Here is a 19,536-nt window from a genome sequence, read left to right on the forward strand (position 1 = left end):
GTTTTGAGCTAGCCTAGGCTCTACCCCTCTCTCTCTGTTTTGAGCTAGCCTAGGCTCTACCCCTCTCTGTTTTGAGCTATCCTAGGCTCTACCCCTCTCTGTTTTGAGCTGACTTGCTTAGCCTTCATGAACTTCCATGCTGAGATCAGGCCAGAGTATACTTGAGTTCTTTGATTTAAAATAATTTTTTCCCATGCATTTTCTTTCCAGTCTCACAATCACTATCCTATGAGGTGTGCAGGGCACATAATCATAATAATTACAGGAGTACACCATAATGTGTACCTTTAATCAAGTCCTGCTACTCTGGGGCAAGCAATGTATTAAGCACTTTCCATACATTATCTACTTTAATCTTGACGTCAGTCCTGCCAGACAGGTATTATAATCTCAATTTTACAGATGAAGATATTGAGTCTAGTAGAAGCTCCCCAGCTTGCCCAAGATCATAGTTACTGGATGATCCATGATGAAAACCTGAGACTGTTGACTGGGCGTGGTGGGGCTTGCCTTGAACCCCAGTACTGGAGAGGTAAAGACAGGTACATTTCTACACATGTAAGACCAGGCTGGCCTTGTTTTTGTGAGTTCCAAGCCAGCCAGGGCTACCTAGTGGGGCCCTGTCTCAATAGCACCAACAACAAAACAAATAAACTGACAAAATGCAAACATTGACAACAAACAGCAAACAAACCAGCAAATCTGGAGATTACATTGGGTTTGACCAAATGTGATTATCTTTTTTTATGTTGCAATATTAAGTTTCCCACATGAAAACAAAACAAAAAAGGCAGAGAACCCAGTTAGTTTTTTTCCTCACAGTCCCCCAGGGTGGACACTGGAAAGACAGTGCTGACAATGCTTCTCAAAGTTCAGGGTGTGTGCGAGTCGCCAGGGATCCTGCAGGTCTGGGCAAGGCTTATGATTCTGCTTTTCTACCAAGCCTCCAGCAGGTGCTGTCCCTCCTGGTCCTAAGAGCGCACTTTTAGTGGCAAGGACCTAGGACGTACAGTTTTCTGACCTTTGGTGTGGGTTTTCTGCTCCTCGTGTTGTCATAACGTCCCTCTGGGTCACTGTGACCGTCAACATATTCCAAGTGTGTAGTAACGGGCTTTCTATCCCCTACCCTGACACAAATCAGTTCAGACTCTCTCTGTATGTAAGAGTGGCTTGTGGTGATTCAGCCTGCTGATGTAGGTGAAAGAAGGGGTTCCTTGGCCCCAGGGAATGCAAAGTGAAGGATCAGCTGGCTATGGGGACCCAAATGACATCATCAAGATGATGTTGTTCTCTGCTCTGCTTTCTGCTGTCAATGGCTTTGTTTTCTGTGTGCTTGGTGGGACAGCCTTTAGCAGACCCGGGCTCTCTCCTCTAGATGGCATGGTAGCCCTCTTCAGTTTTACCTTCAGATTCCATGTCCAGTCTCCTACATAAGAGAGAGCCAGACTTTCTCCTATAGATCCCACAAAACATCTGATCGTCATGACCGTCGTTCTCGGTGGACTACTTTAGAGCATGTGCCCATCCCTGAACCGGTTTCTGTGGCCAGGGGAAGGCTGCGGTTTGATTGGCAGGGCCTTGTAGGGTGGGAGAATTAGCTGTACAGAGAGGGCATTTTCAGGAAGAAACTGAATGAAAAGGCTCAGAAACCAAGCCATGTCAGAAACAACTGGGCCTGCATTGACAGAGCCTGGTTTGGAAGGACTGCAGCCTCATATAGATTTGAGTTTAGACTCTCACCCTGTTTTAGGAGCAGCAAGATGTACTGACAGAGAAAACTGCCTGGTGTACTAGATGGCCGTTGATTGGCATCACTGTCCATAAAACAGAGGAAGGAGATGCGACATTTGAGGTTGGCTTCAACATAAATTTTGAAGGTGTGAAAAGGAGATCAGAACACATGTCACAAGATTAGGCCAGATTCCATATGCATTCATTCTACATTGTTGTATATTTAAATTTTCCTATAATAACAAAGTACCCCCAAATACTTTGATTTTATTATTTGTCATAGTCTGATTTTATTATTTTTTACCTTCACTTTTCTGGCATAATGACAGCATTGTGACACCTGCACTCTGGAGGAGAGAAGCTCATGGTGACTATATGCTGAATGCCTCTGTCCCTGTCACTGGCTGCCCAGTCACTTCTTACCTGAAGCTCATGGTGACTATATGCTGAATGCCTCTGTCCCTGACACTGGCTGCCCAGTCACCTCTTACCTGAATGAAGCTCATGGTGACTATATGCTGAATGCCTCTGTCCCTGTCACTGGCTGCCCAGTCACCTCTTACCTGCTGTCTCACAAGGTTACCTTCTTCTTTCCTGGGTCTGAAAGGAGAACCAGGAAGGCATTACATTCCAGAAAAGTAGAATACATCGACCTCTAAGAATCCTTTTACTAAATAAAGCCCTTGTTCATCTCTCTCTGGGAACTGTGTTCCAAAGGGCTGCCCCGTATGGGGACATATTCTTCAGTTCTGCCTGTTTCCACTGTTCCAGCATAAGCCACAGACTTGAGGCCTGGGATTGGCCTCCTGCATGACGCATGTCTTGTCACATAGATTTCACTGATCCTGGCGGCTTCCTCAGTGTTCCCAGGCTCCATTGTCTGTCATGGGTTAGCTGCAGAAAGCAGTAGCCGACTTCTGAGGGAAGGTAGTCAGGCTACTGCAGCCCTGTCTAGGGTGAGGGGACCTTCCAGGCAGGAACCTTCTTTTCGCCCAGCCCTGGCCTCTTCCAGAGGCTTGCGGAGAGTTGACAATGCATATTCTGGGTAACTTGGTTACTTGTATGTGACATGGCATAAGCTTAGTTATGACTGTCAAGGTTTATACTTTCTGCTGAATATAAGAAGTACTATTTGCCCAAGGTGTGAAGTTCTCTTTGGGGTAGCTCACCCAACCAAAGCTGAATCCCCGGGTCTGGGTCCTTGCCTTTTCTCAGCTCAGGATCAGAGCCACTGTCTTCTCTTTGTCCTCTCCTTTGTGTCGTGATCTGATGGTGATCCTCCTCATGGCTTGAACATTTTAGGTCCTTTCCCCATGTCCCTGCCTGCCGGCCATGTCCCTGCCTGCCGGCCATGTTCCTTCCTGCCGGCCTCCATTCTTAGTTTTGCTAGGGGCTTCCCTCAAGACCCCCTACCCCCCAACCTTAGCAAATCAGCAGTCATGCCTTACTCAGAGTGCAGAATTGTAGTCTCTGTCCACTTGACCGGGGTTTCCCAAAATAAGATACGTGATGCTCTCTGGTGTCTAGACGGCTCTGGAGGTCATTGTGAGGTTCATAGAAAGAACTGAAGAGCTAAAGGACAGCTGATTGGCCTTCCTGGGAAAGCTCTCTCGCAGCGTATGGCATGGATGAGGATTGAGAGTGTTTAGTTGTTTTAATATCTGCTTCTGCTTTACTAAGATAGAACTCACATACCTTGCTCTCTGGACTGTCAACCCCATCCTGGTCCTCATCATGTTCAGGTCCTCATCTTTTGAACCAATCCTTTTATCTTTCCTGCAAAATGTATTGTTTGCCCCTTTGGAGGACTGGCAGCGAACAAGGCAGGTCCTAGCTGATGCCTGCAGTGTTCTCTAATGATCTCTCTGACTTTACCTAGAAACCGGGGAAAAATGTGGCCGCTATTATCCAGGACATCCACTCCCAGAGGGAGAGGGACATGCTCCGGGAAGCTGACAGGTGAGACTCTGGGTCTTAGGTCAGAGGCCTGGGGGTTCAATGCCTTCTAGCTTCTTGTTCTTAGGGGACATCTTTGTTAGGGTCTGCATTGCCGCATGAACACCATTACCAAAAGCCATTTGGGGAGGAAGGGGTTTATTCCACCCACACTTATCTGTAACAGTTTATCAGCCAAAGTGGCTGGCAAACTCTTAACAAGGCAGGAACTCAGAGGCAGGAGCTGATGCAGAGGCCATGGAGGAGTGCTGCTTACTGGCTTGCTCCCCATGGCTTGCTCAGCCTGCTTTTTTGTAAAACCCAGGGCCACCAGCCCAGGGGTGACTCTACCTACAATTGCCTGGACCCTCCCACATCCATCACAAATTTAAAAAAAAAAAAACCAAAAAAAAAAAAAAACCGCTCTACAGGCTTGCTTGCAGGCTGATCTTATGAGGCATTTTCTCAATTAGGGTTCCCTTTTCTCAGATGACTCTAGTCTGTGCCAAGTTGACGTGAAATTATTTGAATTGTAACATGGCCTTCCCTTAGCCCTGACCCGTCCACCTGGCCTTCTGGCCTTTACTCATCCCTGGTCAGATGAGCAGTACCATTGTAGCCCGCAAGAACTGCGCAGGTTAGACAGGGACCTGGGAAACACGTATTCCTCTTGCATATTCCTCCTGAGTTGGAGGGGAAGACAGAATGGAGAGTTGATATTGGCTCTTTTGGGGGCAAGTTTACATTTTACTGACACAGCCTTGGTGCACATGGTGATGGTGGAGATTCTGTTTAGAATTGGCCAGCTCTGGGTTTCTCACGTGCTGAGTGCAGACGTAGAACTAAGAATATAGATGGGGGATGGCACCCAGTTCCTTGACCATTGTCTCTGGACAGTGAACGAGTGTGGTTTTCCAACTGATTTCTTTCAACTGACATTTTGACCCTGCCAGGATGGGGGACTCTCTGATCATCAGTTCTGAAGAGCTGAGACTGAAAGGAAAATCATAACCAGGCCTGCAGTCTCCAGAGCAGCCACAGAGGGCGCTCCAACCTTGTTTAGAGGACAGGAGCCCAGCCTGTTTCCCAGGCATTGGTGGGAGACTAAACCTAGCAGCGTAGTCCAATTAGACACGTCCCTCTCTGTCCCGCCAGTGACAGATACAGTGATGGAACCCAATGAAAATGTTCTATCCTTTTAGAATATCATTAATAATCAGCCTTCAGGGGATATGTGAATGTTCAGCCTTAGGATTTTGTTTGTTTTTTCATTTAAAATTGTGGTTACTTGGGGTTTTGATGGTGTATGTGAAGACAGACCATGCCAGCTGTAGTTTTGTGGTAGCACAGAGTGGGGAGACTATGGAGTTTTACCCAAACCTTAGGCAAATCTACTTCCTGAGGGTTCCAATGTCTCCATCTCAGATTTGAGTAGCTCAGAGTTCTGAGACCTTTCCAAACCCTTAGGCATCTTCCTGGTTCTTTGTTTTTGTGGCTCTCTGAGCCACTCCTGCCGCTCCCCAACTGTGAGCATCCCTCTTCCATTCCCAGGATCTTAACTACTTGTAATGAGGACTAAATGAAGGAGAGAGGGAGAGAGAGAGAAAGAGAGAGAGAGAGAGAGAGAGAGAGAGAGAGAGAGAGAGAGAGAGAGAGAGAGAGAGAGAGAAGTCATCTATATCCTGGTGGGGTCTAAGTGGAGACGAGACTTCGAGGCTTCTAAACAAGCAAACCTGGATCTAGGGGAGTACCTCTAACAGCAGGCCATGTCAGCCTCACCTTTTAGCGCTCACCTTGTAGATCACCAGGAAGAGAATGTCCTGGGGTCTGCACCTCAACATGGCTTCCAAGAGGAAGTAAGGTAGGACTGAGCTAAACCAATGTAATCATTCTTGCTGATTCCTGAAGCAGGCTGCGGTAGGGGGCAGAGAGCGTCTTAGGGGAAATCTGTACCCACAGAAGTGAAGAGGGAGGGAGGACCGGCTGGTTCCTGGACACTGTACTACTGGCTGTGACTGAAGGATGCGGGTGGGCAGGTTGTGCCAAGTACATACCTGAGAGATCTGTGTGTGTGTCCATTAGGGTGATGCGGAGTATGAGCTCTGTAGAGTCTAAACCCTGTCTCTTCCCTTCCTCCCAGATATGGTCCAGAGCGGCCGCGTTCTCGAAGTCCAGTGAGCCGATCACTGTCCCCGAGATCCCACAGTCCTCCAGGCCCCTCTCGGGCTGACTGGGGCAATGGCCGTGACTCCTATGCATGGAGGGACGAGGATCGAGAAACTGTTCCCAGGAGGGAGAATGGGGAAGACAAGAGGGACAGGTTGGATGTTTGGGCACATGACCGGAAACACTATCCCAGGCAGCTGGACAAAGCTGAGTTGGACGAGCGACTCGAAGGAGGGAGGGGCTACCGGGAAAAGTACTTGAAGTCAGGGTCTCCCAGCCCACTCCATTCCGCGTCTGGCTACAAAGGCCGGGAAGATGGCTACCATCGGAAAGAGCCTAAAGCCAAGTTGGACAAGTACCCGAAGCTGCAGCAGGATGTGCCAGGAAGATCCAGGAGGAAAGAAGAGGCGAGACTATGGGAACCCAGACACCCTCACCCGGAGGACTCTGGCAAGGAAGAGGATCTGGAGCCCAAGATCTCTCGGGCCCCTGAGGGTACCAAGTCCAAACAAAGTGAGAAAAGTAAAACCAAGAGAGTGGACAGAGACCAAGAAGGAGCTGATGACAAAAAAGAAAGCCGACTGGGAGAGAATGAGGTAAGGATGCAGTTGTGAGCCCAGGTAAGGCGAGGCAGGCCGCCAAGAGCAAAGTCACAAGCCTCATGTGTTGATTGATGGTGTATGCTTCTTGCCCATTTGTTGCGTATGGGGTACTGTCTAAGGACAGTATATCAAATGTGCCTCCTAACCCTCACAGCAGCCCTTCAGAGCTATTATCATCCCTACGGAGAAAGAATGTAGAACATAGAACATTGTGCTGCCTGACAAGGAGGCAGGCTTAGAAAAGGAGCAGCCGGAGTTGTAGCTAGTGGTCTGGCTCCAAGTCCCATGGCACCCTGTTACCTGCACTGGAAGTTAAGGAGAAGCATGATGGAAAAGCCTATTGTGGTTCTGTGTTTGCCCAGGGTGGAGTGTTCCTGGGGTGTTGACACCCACAGAGCCACCCAAGGGAAGATTAGATCTTTGGTCCACTCTGTGTGCCAAAAGTATTACTGACGCTGGAGCTCCAATGGCATGTAAAGAGAAGTGACCGCCACCCCTAAAGAGAAGTGACCACCACCCCTAAATTATACTGGGAACTCAAGCGTGGTGAGCTTCTCCAGAGAAGAGACTTTAATTTCACTTTAATAAAACGACACTTTTATCTAAGAGTCTGCTACACAGCTTCCGCAGCTTCAGCTCCTAAGAGGGTGGGGAGCCCTATTAAATAGAACTGAGAGAGCAGAGTTTTGGGGGTTCTCATTAAGAAACTCCATCGTTAAAACCCTTCTGGGCATATCCTCTAGTCACCCTGACCCAGGAGGTGGTGACAGTCCAAATAAGGAGTCCAGCTCTTAATTCCATGAACACTGAAGAGCCACTTGGGGCTCTTATTCCAGCCTTTATCCCCACATGTGTGGGAGGAGGGCTAGGTGGTGGGCCAGACACAAGCAACTCAGGGTACATAGGAGAGAGCCCGTATGCAGCAGAGGCTAAGGGCTGACACACTTGTGAAACAGTCTGCATACAATAGAACCCAAGTTGAAGAGCTGGAACAGCAGCTCTGTAGGCAGCTCACACGGAGGAGGACAAGCTGCATGCAGAGGGTGTTTGAGCTGGGTGTTGAAAATGGGCAAAAACTGGTTTGGTGCTCTTGGTAGACGCTGCAGCCGGCAAAGGGGAAACAAATGGCTGTTCTCAAGAACCTGAAGGTATTCAACATGGCTACATTTTTTCCCCTAGTATATATTTAAAGACTCTATTTTTTTGTTTTGTTTTGTTTTTGTTTTTGTTTTTGTTTTTGTTTTTGAGACAGGGTTTCTCTGTGTAGCCCTGGCTGTCCTGGAACTCACTCTGTAGACCAGGCTGGCCTCAGAAATCCACCTGCCTCTGTCTCCCAAGTGCTGGGATTAAAGGCATGTGCCACCACTGCCCGGCTAAAGATTCTATTAAAAAAAAACAACAACATGAAATCATAATTCTGGCATAAATACATGGCGAACACATGCCAAAGACTTCTATTAACTCCTTCATTTCATCTTATCAGCATATGCTGTAAAGTCAGTTCAAAGGAGAGGGTAAGGAATATAGGCACCTCACAGCGGCCGTCAGCAGAGGCTTGGCTAGCGGGGTGTAAAAACGGGGGACCCGCTTTGTCTTCACTGGATGACACTCATCTTGATGAGTACGAAGTTTTTACATTAGGATCAGTGATCAGATTTCAGCGAATAGCACAGATGTAAAAATCATGAAATCACTGACTGCCAAAGAATGGGATACCCGAGAAAGACGTGGCAGATAAAACAGCTAGCATTCTATTGAAAAGATTCCAGGGCCGGGCATAGTGGCACAGATGTGCAATTCCAGTTATCTGATAGACGAAGGCAGGAGGATCTCAAGTTCAAGGCCTCTCAGGGCAACTTAGTGAGACCCTGACTCAAAATATGGGTGACTAGGATGGAACTCGGTGATAGAGTATTGCCTGGTTGTAAGAGGCCCTGGATTCAACCCCCGCTTAAACAGACTAACAGAGGAAGGACAAAGATGGGGGAAGGATATAGAGATCTCTTTTGTCCATCTCAGAGTCAGACGGGAATTTTAAGAAGAGGATTGTTAGTGAGCATCTGCAGATTTGTCTTCTCATATAGTGTTTGTGTGACAATAGGGATGAAAAGTTATCTGATTTGATTTGGTAGAGGTGATTTGAGGGTTACAAGAGGATATGTGTGTGGGTCACAGGCAGATACGAGGCCATTTTATACAAGGGCTTTAAGCACCTGCAATCCTGGTACCTTCCAGGAGTCTGGAACTACCCCCAGTCCCTATGGATACCGTAGGGCACTGTCTTTGTTCAGAAGTAATCAAGGGGCTGGCGGTGGCCAGGGTGTCAAGGAAAGGCCACCAGGGTGAGTTGGCAGGCCTTTGCACATGATCCCCTGCCATGGACAGCCTTCCTTCCTAGAAGTCTGCTTTGCTTCTTCTTAGCATCTTTACTTATGACTGCTGTATCACATTTCAATATCCCAATCCACTTCTTTCCCCTCCCTTTCTGTGTTCCATGGCACAGGCCACTGAGCATCCTTATCTAATGTAGTGTCACCCTACAGCCCCCAAACATAAGATCTCAGCGCAGGAATCTTCTGTGCTCACTGCCTTGACCCTGCCCTTGGAGTAGAGAGTGGGTGTTAAATACATACCTGTGGAGAAGGCAATAACCGAGCAGACTTTAGAGGCAAAGCCCCGACTCCTGAGAACCAGGTCACACCCTTTTCTCCTCCTCAACACTTTTTGCTGGGTCTGATCCTTAATGCTTTGATGAGCGTGTACTCATAACAGATCCTCTGACGTCTCTACAAGTGTAGAATCCCTGTGTGTTTCTCAGTGATGATGGGTGGCCAGGTCCAGACCTGACCTTAGAACCCGAGAAGGAAGGAAGGAACTCAAGGATGAGGGAAAGAAGCACAGGTCTGTCCTCCTAGAAGGGAGGACTCTTGGACCACAGAACTAAGCCCAGGGAAGCTAAGCCCGCTAGGTGGTGTGAAGCTAAGCGAGTCGTGATGACTGTCAGAGGATATCAGCCACTGCTCAGCTCCAAAGGGTTACTACCACGCTAAGTGCATGCCCTCTGCCCTCAGGCCCCCCTCTCCTTACAGCAAGACCCAGCCCCACAGTTCTGTATGGAATCTCCCGTGCTTTACAAAGTCCAGTGTGGGGAAGATGGTTCAGGGTGGGGTTTTTGTCACAAGAATAAGAACCTGAGTTCAAATCTCTGGGAGCCTGTAGGCCAGCTAGCATAGTACGGAGGCAAACGACAAAGATACCTTGTCTAAAGTGATGTGGGGGATGATGACCAATAAATACCTGAGTTGTCTTCTAATATATACACATATATGCTGTACACATATGTGCCTGTATACAAGCATGTGCACACATATATGTGACTGAACATAAACATGCACACACACAAGAAAATGGATAGTCCGGACCACGCCTGTAGGTCTCACACAGCCAGAGACTTGAAGAAGACAGACCCCAGACAAAAAGATCTGGAAGAATAAAAGTACTCGCTGACTTCAGAGCTTGGCTGCTTTAACATTGTAACAACCAAGTCCTTCTTCACATGAACAGAGAGCCTCCCTCCGGTTGATGCCAAGAAGGCAGCTGTCTAAGATGCTGTCAATATCAGATGGATGCAAGGCTTCCCTGTGGAGATTTGGAGGGAGCCGACATATTTTGGGCGTGCAAAGGAAGATCAGACAGGGACCAACACAGGCCAAACCTCTGTGTGGCTAGTGGCCAGTGTGGTTGGAATGGCGCACCAAGTTAATGTGTTAGGAGGGAAGATGGATTTGTCCACAGAAGGTGTAGCATGTAGGGTCTCATGTGCAGATTAACGATTCTTATGTGCAGATTAACGATTCTTTTTTTTTCTTTTAAAGATTTATTTATTATTATAAATAAGTACACTGTGGCTGTTTTCGGATGCACCAAAAGAGGGCATCAGATCTCATTACAGGCGATTGTGAGCCACCATGTGGTGGCTGGGATTCGAACTCAGGACCTTGAGAAGAGCAGTCAGCGCTCTTACCCACTGAGCCATCTCACCAGCCCAGATTAATGATTCTTAAGCCTCAGCAAAGGGGAAGTATATGAAGTGTTTTGACAAGAAAGTGCAGTGAGGATGTAATTCTTTTCATCTTAGAGGTTCCTTTTGAATGGCCTTAGGGAAAATAGATTTGCAAGGAGAGTAGAGATCAGAAGAGAGAAGATCTTAGCTGAGCGGGATTCCTGGCCGGGTGGTGGCGATACCTGTCCCCCACTGCTGAGACCCACTGCTGTGGTCTGTGAGACAGAGGTGAGGCGGGCAGCAGATTGCATCTGTCTGTTCCCCCAGGTTGCTCTTCTCACCTGCAGGTGGCTCCTCCCCGGCTCCCTTTTGGAGGTTTTCCCGGTGAAGGCTTCTGGCCTAATCCCTAAGACTGTCCTCTGCTCTCCCAGCTTGAGCTGGACGAGGATGCTTTTTACTGCCTTCATCAGGAGTATGTCTGTGGGAACTACTTGGGAAGGGTCGTTTATTTCAATAAGGAAGGGCCAGGGACAATTCACTTCCGTAGATTAAGGCAACCACCACACAAGTGGCCGCCCTTCGGTTGGAGCTGCCTGCTGGCAGCTGCGGGGACAGCTGTAGCTGCGCTCTGCTCTTGGGCTTCCACGCAGGGCCCTGGAGGAAAGCTCAAAGAGGATTCTGCTGCTTCAACTGTCCCCATCCAGTAACAACCAGTTATACCAGTCAGCCCCCAGTTCCTGCTCCAATTGGCTCCTTATCTGCTCAAGGAGGTGTGTCTGGCTGCAAGTAATTGAGATCAGAGCTTTTACCTTGAACCAACCTGGGCCCCAAGAGTGTTGATCAAATACAATTTACAGTGCTAAAAAAGCTCAGGGAATAGCTTTGGCTATGGCCAAGGGTTAAGACACAGGAAGCGTAAGTCCTAGAAGCTCTAACATGAGCGTAAATATGCCTTTACTGCCTGTTTGCTTACCTGTGTGGGTGCTTTGCCTGCACATATGTCTGCGTTCCGCTTCCATGCCTAGTGTCCGTGGAGGACAGAAGAAGGTGTCACATTCCCAGGACTTGGAGCTGTAAATGGTTGTGAGACGCCACGTGTGATTCTCTAAAATGTAACTTCACAGAGCTGAAAGGGGTCAGTGGTTACAGGTGCGCGACCTGCAGAGAACCCTCGTTTGGTTCCCAGCACTCAAGTGCCTATAACTGTGGCTGCATGAGATCTGAAGTCTTTGGCCTCTGTGGGTACCTGTAGTCATGCCTGTGTGTGTGCGCCTGTGTGTATGTGTGTGTGTGCCTGTGTGTGTGTGGGGGGGGGTGTGCCTGGGTGTGTGTGTGTGTGTGCCTGTGTGTGTGTGGGGTGTGTGCCTGTGTGTGTGTGCGTGTGCCTCTGCGTGTGTGTGGGGTGTGTGCCTGTGTGTGTGTGTGTATGTGTGCCTGTGCACATGTGTATGTGTGTGCATAGTGTCTCTGTGTGTATGCACATGTATGTGTTAATGGAAATGATGTCTTTAGGGGGAGATGCTCGCACAGTGGCCACCCCTCCAACCCCCTCTCGAGCTTTCCCTACTCAAGTCACTTTTGCCTTTTTATGCTTATCCTTGCTGCGGGCACTCAGGTCACCAGGGGTCTCTGTCACCTGAAAGCTACTAGACCTGCTTTCAAAATGTTTTTCTGTCAGTGTGAGTGAGCCCTCGGTTCCCTCAGCAGTGGCCTCCCCGCCTCTGTGAGGGAGATGGAGGAGAGACGCTTGTGGATCTCCCTCCTTCTCTCCCTCTGTGTCCCTCTTCTGACTGGGCTTACTCTTAGTCTTGTGTGGTCTGTTCTTCCCTTGTAAGGCTGCCACTGAGGGACAGGAAGGCATGGAAGAGAGCCCCTCACCGCTGGGCTTACAGCAGGAGGGAACAGAGTCCTCTGATCCGGAGAGCACAAGAACACAGAAGGTGAGCGTGTCCCCATCTTGGTGGTGGCGTCATATTAGCAGTCAGTTTGCCTGGGAGCGGCCACATGTGCCTGTCTTCACAAGCACGGATGGCCCCGTGTGGGCGGAGATCTTTAGCTGCATGCTCAGGCTCCGCCCCCTCTCCTACAACTTAGCTGTGCTGCTAAAAGAAAACATATGCCCAAAAAAGACTCCCGGCTTCAGAGCCAGGCTCCCAAAATAGGCAGGTCGCTTAGTGGGTCCACAACACAAGTGGTCAGCTTGACCTCAGCAGGCCCAGACCCTGAGACTAACGAGACATATTCTGTGTTTTAGAAAGATTATTTTTACTTAGTTAAAAATCAAAATCCAATTACTGTGCTCCTGGGCTGGGCTTCCACGGGCAAACGAAATGTCCTTGGATGATGGCCAGCTTCATGCCTTTCCGGTCAGGGGACACTAATCTTCCGAATCCGTGTGCCAAGCCCGAGGGCTGCTGGGAACACCAAGGGAAAAGTACTGGAGGGCGAGTGTGGGTGGAAGTTGCACCTTTGCTGAGTGAGGGGATTGGGAGGAAGTCTGTGAGTGGCTTCTCTCCAGTCACCTTTAGTGACGTCCACACATGGAAAAAGCTCTGATAAGCATTTGGTTTTTGTAATGTATCCATTCATTAAAAAATATTTACAAATACCTATTATATAGTAATAGAGTTAAGGATTCTTTCTGTCATTCAAAACACAGCAAATCAAGTAGCAAGGGCCTATTTGAAGCCTGTGCCACTTGGGCACCCTTCTGAGGGTGACTGAGTAAAGTGAGGCTTGAGGGGCTCGCATCCCCCAAGGGTGACTGAGTAAAGTGAGGCTTGAGGGGCTCGCATCCCCCAAGGGTGACTGAGTAAAGTGAGGATTGAGGGGTTCGCATCCCCCAAGAACCCAGTAAATGCTTCCTAAGGAGAAGGAAAAGCGCTCAAGGTCTTTCTGACATGAGGGCTCCTATAGCCAATGCGTATGGCTTCCGGTTGAGTACTCTTAGCCACCATGTGACACCTGCTGTACATCTTCATACAGGGACAAGACTGTGACAGTGGGAGTGAGCCAGAGGGAGACACCTGGTACCCCACCAATATGGAAGAGCTGGTCACAGTGGATGAAGTAGGGGAAGAAGATTTCATCATGGAACCAGACTTACCAGAGCTGGAAGAAATTGTGCCCATTGACCAGAAAGACAAAATCCTCCCTAAAATATGTCCCTGTGTAACAGCCACCTTAGGTTTGGACTTGGCCAAAGATTTCACCAAGCAGGGAGAGACCCTAGGGAATGGAGATGCAGAACTCAGGCCAAAGCTGCCCGGACAAGTGCCGTCTACTTCCGCAAGCTGTCCCGATGACATGGAGATGCCTGGCTTAAATCTGGATGCTGAGCGGAAGCCAGCTGAAAGCGAGACAGGCCTCTCACTGGAGGTCTCAAATTGCTACGAGAAGGAGGCAAGAGGAGCAGAGGGCTCAGAAGTGAGTCTGGCCCCTGCAGGCCAGCAAATGTCCTCCCCCCAGCCAGCAGATGAAAGGGCCCGGCAGTCCAGCCCTTTTCTCGATGACTGCAAGGCCAGGGGGTCCCCAGAAGAGGGGCCTCATGAAGCCAGCCCCCTGGAAGGAAAAGCCAGCCCCCCTACTGGAAGCGACCTCCAAAGCCAGGCTTGCCAAGGTGTGTTGGCCGAGGGTGACGACCTTCCTTTCCTCATGGGTGGTAGGGTGAACTGGACCACCATTTCCCTCAGGACGTGTGGGTATGTGCAGACTGGAACAGATATATGGGAGCTACCTTAAAGCCAAGACAGAAAGTTACGGACTAATAGAAGCAAGCCTCCGAGGGCCTGGTTAGACTGTTAGAGCAAATGGTGTAAAAGAAATCCAGCAGGCACCCACTGTGCAACCTCACATCGACTTGATGTCTCTGCACTGTGGGGCTCTACCTATGCATGGGCAACTAAGATCAGGTTGAGTTTTTAAAACAAAAAAGCTTGGGTTCTTTTTGATGGCCTGCTGCCCTTTCCTGAATAATGGAGACCCTTGGCAATTTGTGATGTGGGGTGGTGGTGAGAGAACGCCACACAGGGAAGGGGAAGGCTTTGTAAAGGGCTTGGCTTGCTTCCCTTCTAACTACCTCAGACCTACTTTTCTCCAGGGTCTGATAGTGGAGCGAGACTTTTCCCAGAAATAAGTCTACCTCTGCCGGAGGTGATGTTGTGTCTATGCTCAGCGCTGTGACATCATGAACTAAGGAGTCTAAAATGGACTAAAGCCGTGGCCTTTCTGCCAGATGGAAACAGATCCATCCAGGGTGTGTGTGTGTGGGGAGGAGGGGGGGACGCGGAGAGTAGAGGGTGAGTGAGTATTTCTTAAGTCTCTTGACAGTGAAAATGAGCTAGAGATTTATTTGATAGAAAGGTCTCAGTATCGCCAAGGCTGGAGTAAGACTCATGGAGCAGAAAATATAGAGAAAAGGCTGGAAGATAGAAACTCCAGTCCAGAGAGAGCCTTGTAGTAGCATGAGCTGGTGGGTGGCCTGGGCCTGGGCTTGCCTCCATGTCAAGTTGACCTGAGCAGTCTTTCACCTGCCTGGGATCAGTCTCCATGGAAACAGCCTTGATCCGAATGCTTGTTGCCAGAGCAACAAAGAGGCCCAGCCCATCTCGAGCAGGCATAAATAAAACGCGCTGGCATTTTCGCTGGCTCTGACAGGAGCCTCTTTTATTTTGTGATATGGGTCTCAGCCAGTGCTAGTCTCTGGGATTTATTAACTTTCCCAGTATTTGGAGCCTCACGTTTAATAGTGCTGCTTCATGAGCATGGGGTGAGAGCGGAGTGGCCTCTTTGGCTACTAACCTTGGCAGATGTCAGCATAATTTCTACCCTTCAAGGATCTTCCTGTCGGTAGAGATGGAGTGATACTGACTTGGGGGTAGTGGAGGGTGGACCATCCAAGTGAAGGCATTAACAATCCATCCCCATGTGCCAAGTGCAAAGACGTGCCAAGTTTTATTGCGTGTGGCATTTTTTTGGCAATGGAGAAATGCTCTTAATTATAGCACTTTGGTTCTAATTATCGGTCCTACCCCCAGCACCATGTGATTAAGCAGTCTAAGGGACAATTCCCAATCACACAGTATATACTGGGTAGAATTACAGGGACTCTTTGAGACCCACAGAGTGTGTGTGTGTGTGTGTGTGTGTGTGTGTGTGTGTGTGTGTGTGTGTCCCTGAATGTGTGTGTGTCCCATCCCCCATCCCATGGGCTCATGTTTTGCAGAGAACCCCAGGTACGTGGAAGTGAAATCTCTGAACGTGAGATCACCAGAATTCGCCGAAGCGGAGCTGAAAGAGCCCCTTTCTTTGCCTTCCTGGGAACCGGAGGTGTTCAGTGAACTTAGCATTCCTCTAGGTATGTGAAATCCACAGCCCTTCCTGAATTTCAGCTCCAGGAAATGAGAGTTCTAAGGCAGCGTGGGCCTTTGTTGTTGGGTTGTCTTTGCTTTTAAAGGTATGATGCACAAGCCCAGATCTGCAAGATGGTAAAGCCGCTTGTGGTTTCAGGCACCGGGGTAGATCTGATACCCAGGTGACCGAGCTCTGAACGGTATAGCCCTAGTAAGATTTTACTAGGGAAGACCTGTTTCCCTGTCAGGGAGTGCTTGATTCTTGACCGTGTAGAGACTTTAAGCCCAGGCCTTGCTCAGGCAGGAAAGCAGAAGTCCAGCTGCTTCCAAATTGTCAGCTAAAATGAACCCCCTTTCTACTATCATCCCGCGTGTACTTCTCTCTGAACAATGCTACATGACTTTTCTCCTTGATAGATCTGTCTTTCTGAGGAGGTAAGAGCCACTGAATAGACTGAAGTTGACAGAGGGTTCAGGGAAGAGGGCCTTCCAACTCTTCATGGGTGTTCTTGTGTCTTCAGACAAACCTTCCTTCCCTGAGCCCCAGTCTCAACAGCAGGGGTTGAAGCAGTAGGTGGGTTTTTGATTATGAGTTGTCAGGGTGGTATACTAGTAAGAACCTCCTGGATCAAGATCTGTGAGCTCTGCATTGACTCTGAATGGGGGCTAACGGGACAAAAGAGGAGCAGCTACTCAGAGGGGACACTTGGGAAAGTGTCACAAGGAAGCGTGACAAACTGATGACTGTGTCATCACCCAGGGAAGACCCACCAGTGTAGGCTTGTTTTTTCCGGCCATGTTTCCATTACTTTTCTTCTATTTCTTTACTCTCAGTATGCCATCTTATAGAATTAGATTTGAAAAATGACAAATCTTGTTCTTAAAAGAAGTGCTGCAAAATGTCTCTCAAACAAAATTGACGTGTGTGTGTGTGTGTGTGTGTGTGTGTGTGTGTGTGTGTTACATCCACACGAGTGTGGGTAGGCACGTGTACTTGTGCATGTGAAATGGAGCCCAGAGGACTATCAGATGGACCCTCTTCTATCTTCCCCACATTACTCCTTTGAGGCAGGCATTTACAGTGTTTGGCAAGACAGCTCCTGGGATCCGCCCCTCTCTGTCCTCCAATGCTGAGGTTTCAGGAATGTGTAAAAAGCTATGCTTTTTACAAGAGTGTCAGGGATTAGAACTCAGATCAGCATGCCCTCCCAGTGCAAACACTTGTAAAGATGACAGACAGGCCTTAGAGTGAGTCCTAGTGCTCTCAGGCGGGTGCTCTAACTCCGCACCCAGAGGTTGCAGAACCTGCCTTCAGAGGCGTCAGCTCAGCCATCAGCAAACACTCGGTGGACCACGTGGTGCTGCTCTCTGTACCCTGAGGGAACCGAGAGCCTGGAAAGGAATCAAGTGACCCAGTGCTTCCTTGTAAAACGCGTCTTTCTTTTACTGTGTTTTACTTTAAGAAGCTTATTATAACAAATTTTTTAAAAGGACCAAGTAAAAAGTCAATATCGATGGTCTTAATTGTTGCCCCAGCCTCAGAGGTGGCTGCCGCCATGTTCTCAGATGATTTTTCTCCTGTACACGTTGCTTTGCGTGTTTCTTCCAGCCTAGGTCATAGGGATCGCGTCGTGCCAGTTCACTGAGAGCACACTCTTTTGAGTCACTCCATCCTAGAGTCTGCCCCACAGTTGCTGATCCTTCACTGGGGAGCGCTTTGGTAGTTTCCTGTTTGTCTGTTTCTCCTTTATGAACCCGTGGTGACAGCTTGGCTCTTATCTGTTGTCCCTGCCCTGTGTTTGCTTTGAATGCATTATTGAGCACTCCCCAAACACTGAGGAGACAGGTGATGTTTTAAGGCCCTGCTTTACAGGTAAGAAATCTAGGATGCAGTGTGACAAACCTGACCTGGAAGGAGGGATTCAGATTCCAGGCGCGTGTCTTAGTCTCTGAGCTCTGCTGCAGTCCACAGCGGGTGCTTTGGGTCTCTTTGTGGGCGTGACAGAGTTCCGAGAGATGGGATGCTAGCCAAGCATGGGTGCATTGTGGGGCCATATGTATTTGCATGGAAAATGTTATAATTGCTACTAAATTACACTCCAGAAAGAGGATAACATCTTTTAGTGTCAACTCCAGGGAGAATTCCCATCCTCTACCCCAGATAGCAGTTTTTAATCTTTGTCAAGCTGTTAGGAGGAAAGTGGTATCTGATTTTGCTTTTGTAAAGGGCCAGATTAGGGTGTAATTGGCGTACAATGAAGGGAGCATATTTAAAGAGTGTGGTTGGATCAGTTTTGATGTTCGTATGCATCTGTGCCGCTCTATGGATTTGGATACACCACATTCTGTTTGTCCCCAGTGATGGGCATTGGAGATGTTTCTAGCTGGGACCATTACAGGTCATCATCGCTTAGCCTAGAACGCTAGTAGCGCATTGCTCTCTACTTTTGCAAACCCTCCAGGAAGGGATGCTGCTGGTTTTTGTGTTTGACAAGTGAACAGACTAAAGATCCTTTCTCAAGACCATACAGCAAGTTCTGGAACTTGGGACGTCTGAGCTCTGACCATGCTGCCCCCTGCCCCCTAGCTGAGGCCTAGTATAGGAAAGGCCATTTTGTGCCGAAGAGTACAGCTTGTCTATTCTTTGGTTCCAATCCCATCTCTCCTGTTTGGTGGCTGGACGACACATAGCAACTTCTTTAACCTTTTTGCTCTGAGCCGTTTGTCTCTGGGAACCTAGTGAAAGGATCCTCTGTATAGACTAATTTCGAGGAGGAAATGAATGCAAGGTCTTGGCGCTTTCCAGCAGCAGAAACTTAGGAAGGGCTGGCAGGTGGTTTGGAATTACTCTTCATTGAGGCCCACCCGCTTCTTCTTACTGGGGCTGCAAACCCCTTACACCCCAGGACTGGTCACTACTGCAAAGAGACTTTGAGAAACATGAGAGAAAACATTCAGGTCCCTGTGGTGAGCACAGAGGTGAAACACAGGCTGCCAAGGGCAGGGAGAATGGAGAGGCCGGTCTCGTCACGGACTGGGGGTGTCGTGGCTGGGGAAGGGCATTGCCTGTGTGATTCAGGCCAGCGCTCTGTGACTCCAGCCAGCGTGAGCCTGCCAAGGCCTGCTCTTACTATAACCAAATAGCCTCACTGGCAACAAAGTGAGCTTCCCCTCTCTCCAACACAGGCTTCACTAGGATGACAGAGTCATAATTACCCATGCCAGGAGCTATTATTAGGAGGCAAACGCAGCTTTAATGACAGTACTTAATAAAACCTGAAGAAACGGAGGACTCTGTGGCTCCTGGTCTTACCATACCTATGGGAGTAATCCTCAGTATAGCCATGTTCTGACCCTTACATTTCAGGTTTGCCGAGAGCGTGGTGGCAGGCACTGTGGTGCCCGCCCAACCCCTGGGCTGTACTGTGGTCTGAGAATCCTCCTGCCTCCACTCAGCTCTCTCTGATGCTGTCTTTTGATTACTGCTATTGACCTAACCCACTGGGCAGGGTCTGAGAAGGTTACTGCCCAACCTTGGAAATGGTTCTCTGGGCAGGCTTGGGAACAGCTGGAGGGTGGGTGGGTGAAGGCCAGTGCCTGGATGCTTGGTTTCTGTGTGTGTCCCTGAGCACCAGGTGAGGTGACAGGTCTCCCTCCCAGCACCAATTGGCAGAACTCTACCTAATGCGCAGACAAGGCAACCCATTTCAGAGCAGTTCAGAGACACCTCTGAGGTCACAGCTTCAGT

The 19,536-nt window shown here is 49.0% G+C and overlaps 1 protein-coding gene across 3 annotated transcripts in view; it reads left to right on the plus strand.

Moving 5' to 3' along the window:
- The window catches only part of Rbm20 (RNA binding motif protein 20), a 210,715-nt gene that overhangs the window by 184,113 nt on the left and 7,066 nt on the right, over positions 1-19,536 (plus strand). For all 3 annotated transcript variants that reach the window (XM_031390667.1, XM_031390666.1, XM_031390668.1), the window contains exons 8-12: positions 3,611-3,690; positions 5,807-6,428; positions 12,273-12,377; positions 13,423-14,056; positions 15,662-15,793. In XM_031390667.1, coding sequence (XP_031246527.1) covers positions 3,611-3,690; positions 5,807-6,428; positions 12,273-12,377; positions 13,423-14,056; positions 15,662-15,793 — 1,573 coding nt within the window. The remainder of the gene's footprint in view (positions 1-3,610; positions 3,691-5,806; positions 6,429-12,272; positions 12,378-13,422; positions 14,057-15,661; positions 15,794-19,536) is intronic.

The sequence above is a fragment of the Mastomys coucha genome, unplaced genomic scaffold (genome assembly GCF_008632895.1).
Source record: "Mastomys coucha isolate ucsf_1 unplaced genomic scaffold, UCSF_Mcou_1 pScaffold21, whole genome shotgun sequence".
Lineage (NCBI taxonomy): Eukaryota > Metazoa > Chordata > Mammalia > Rodentia > Muridae > Mastomys > Mastomys coucha.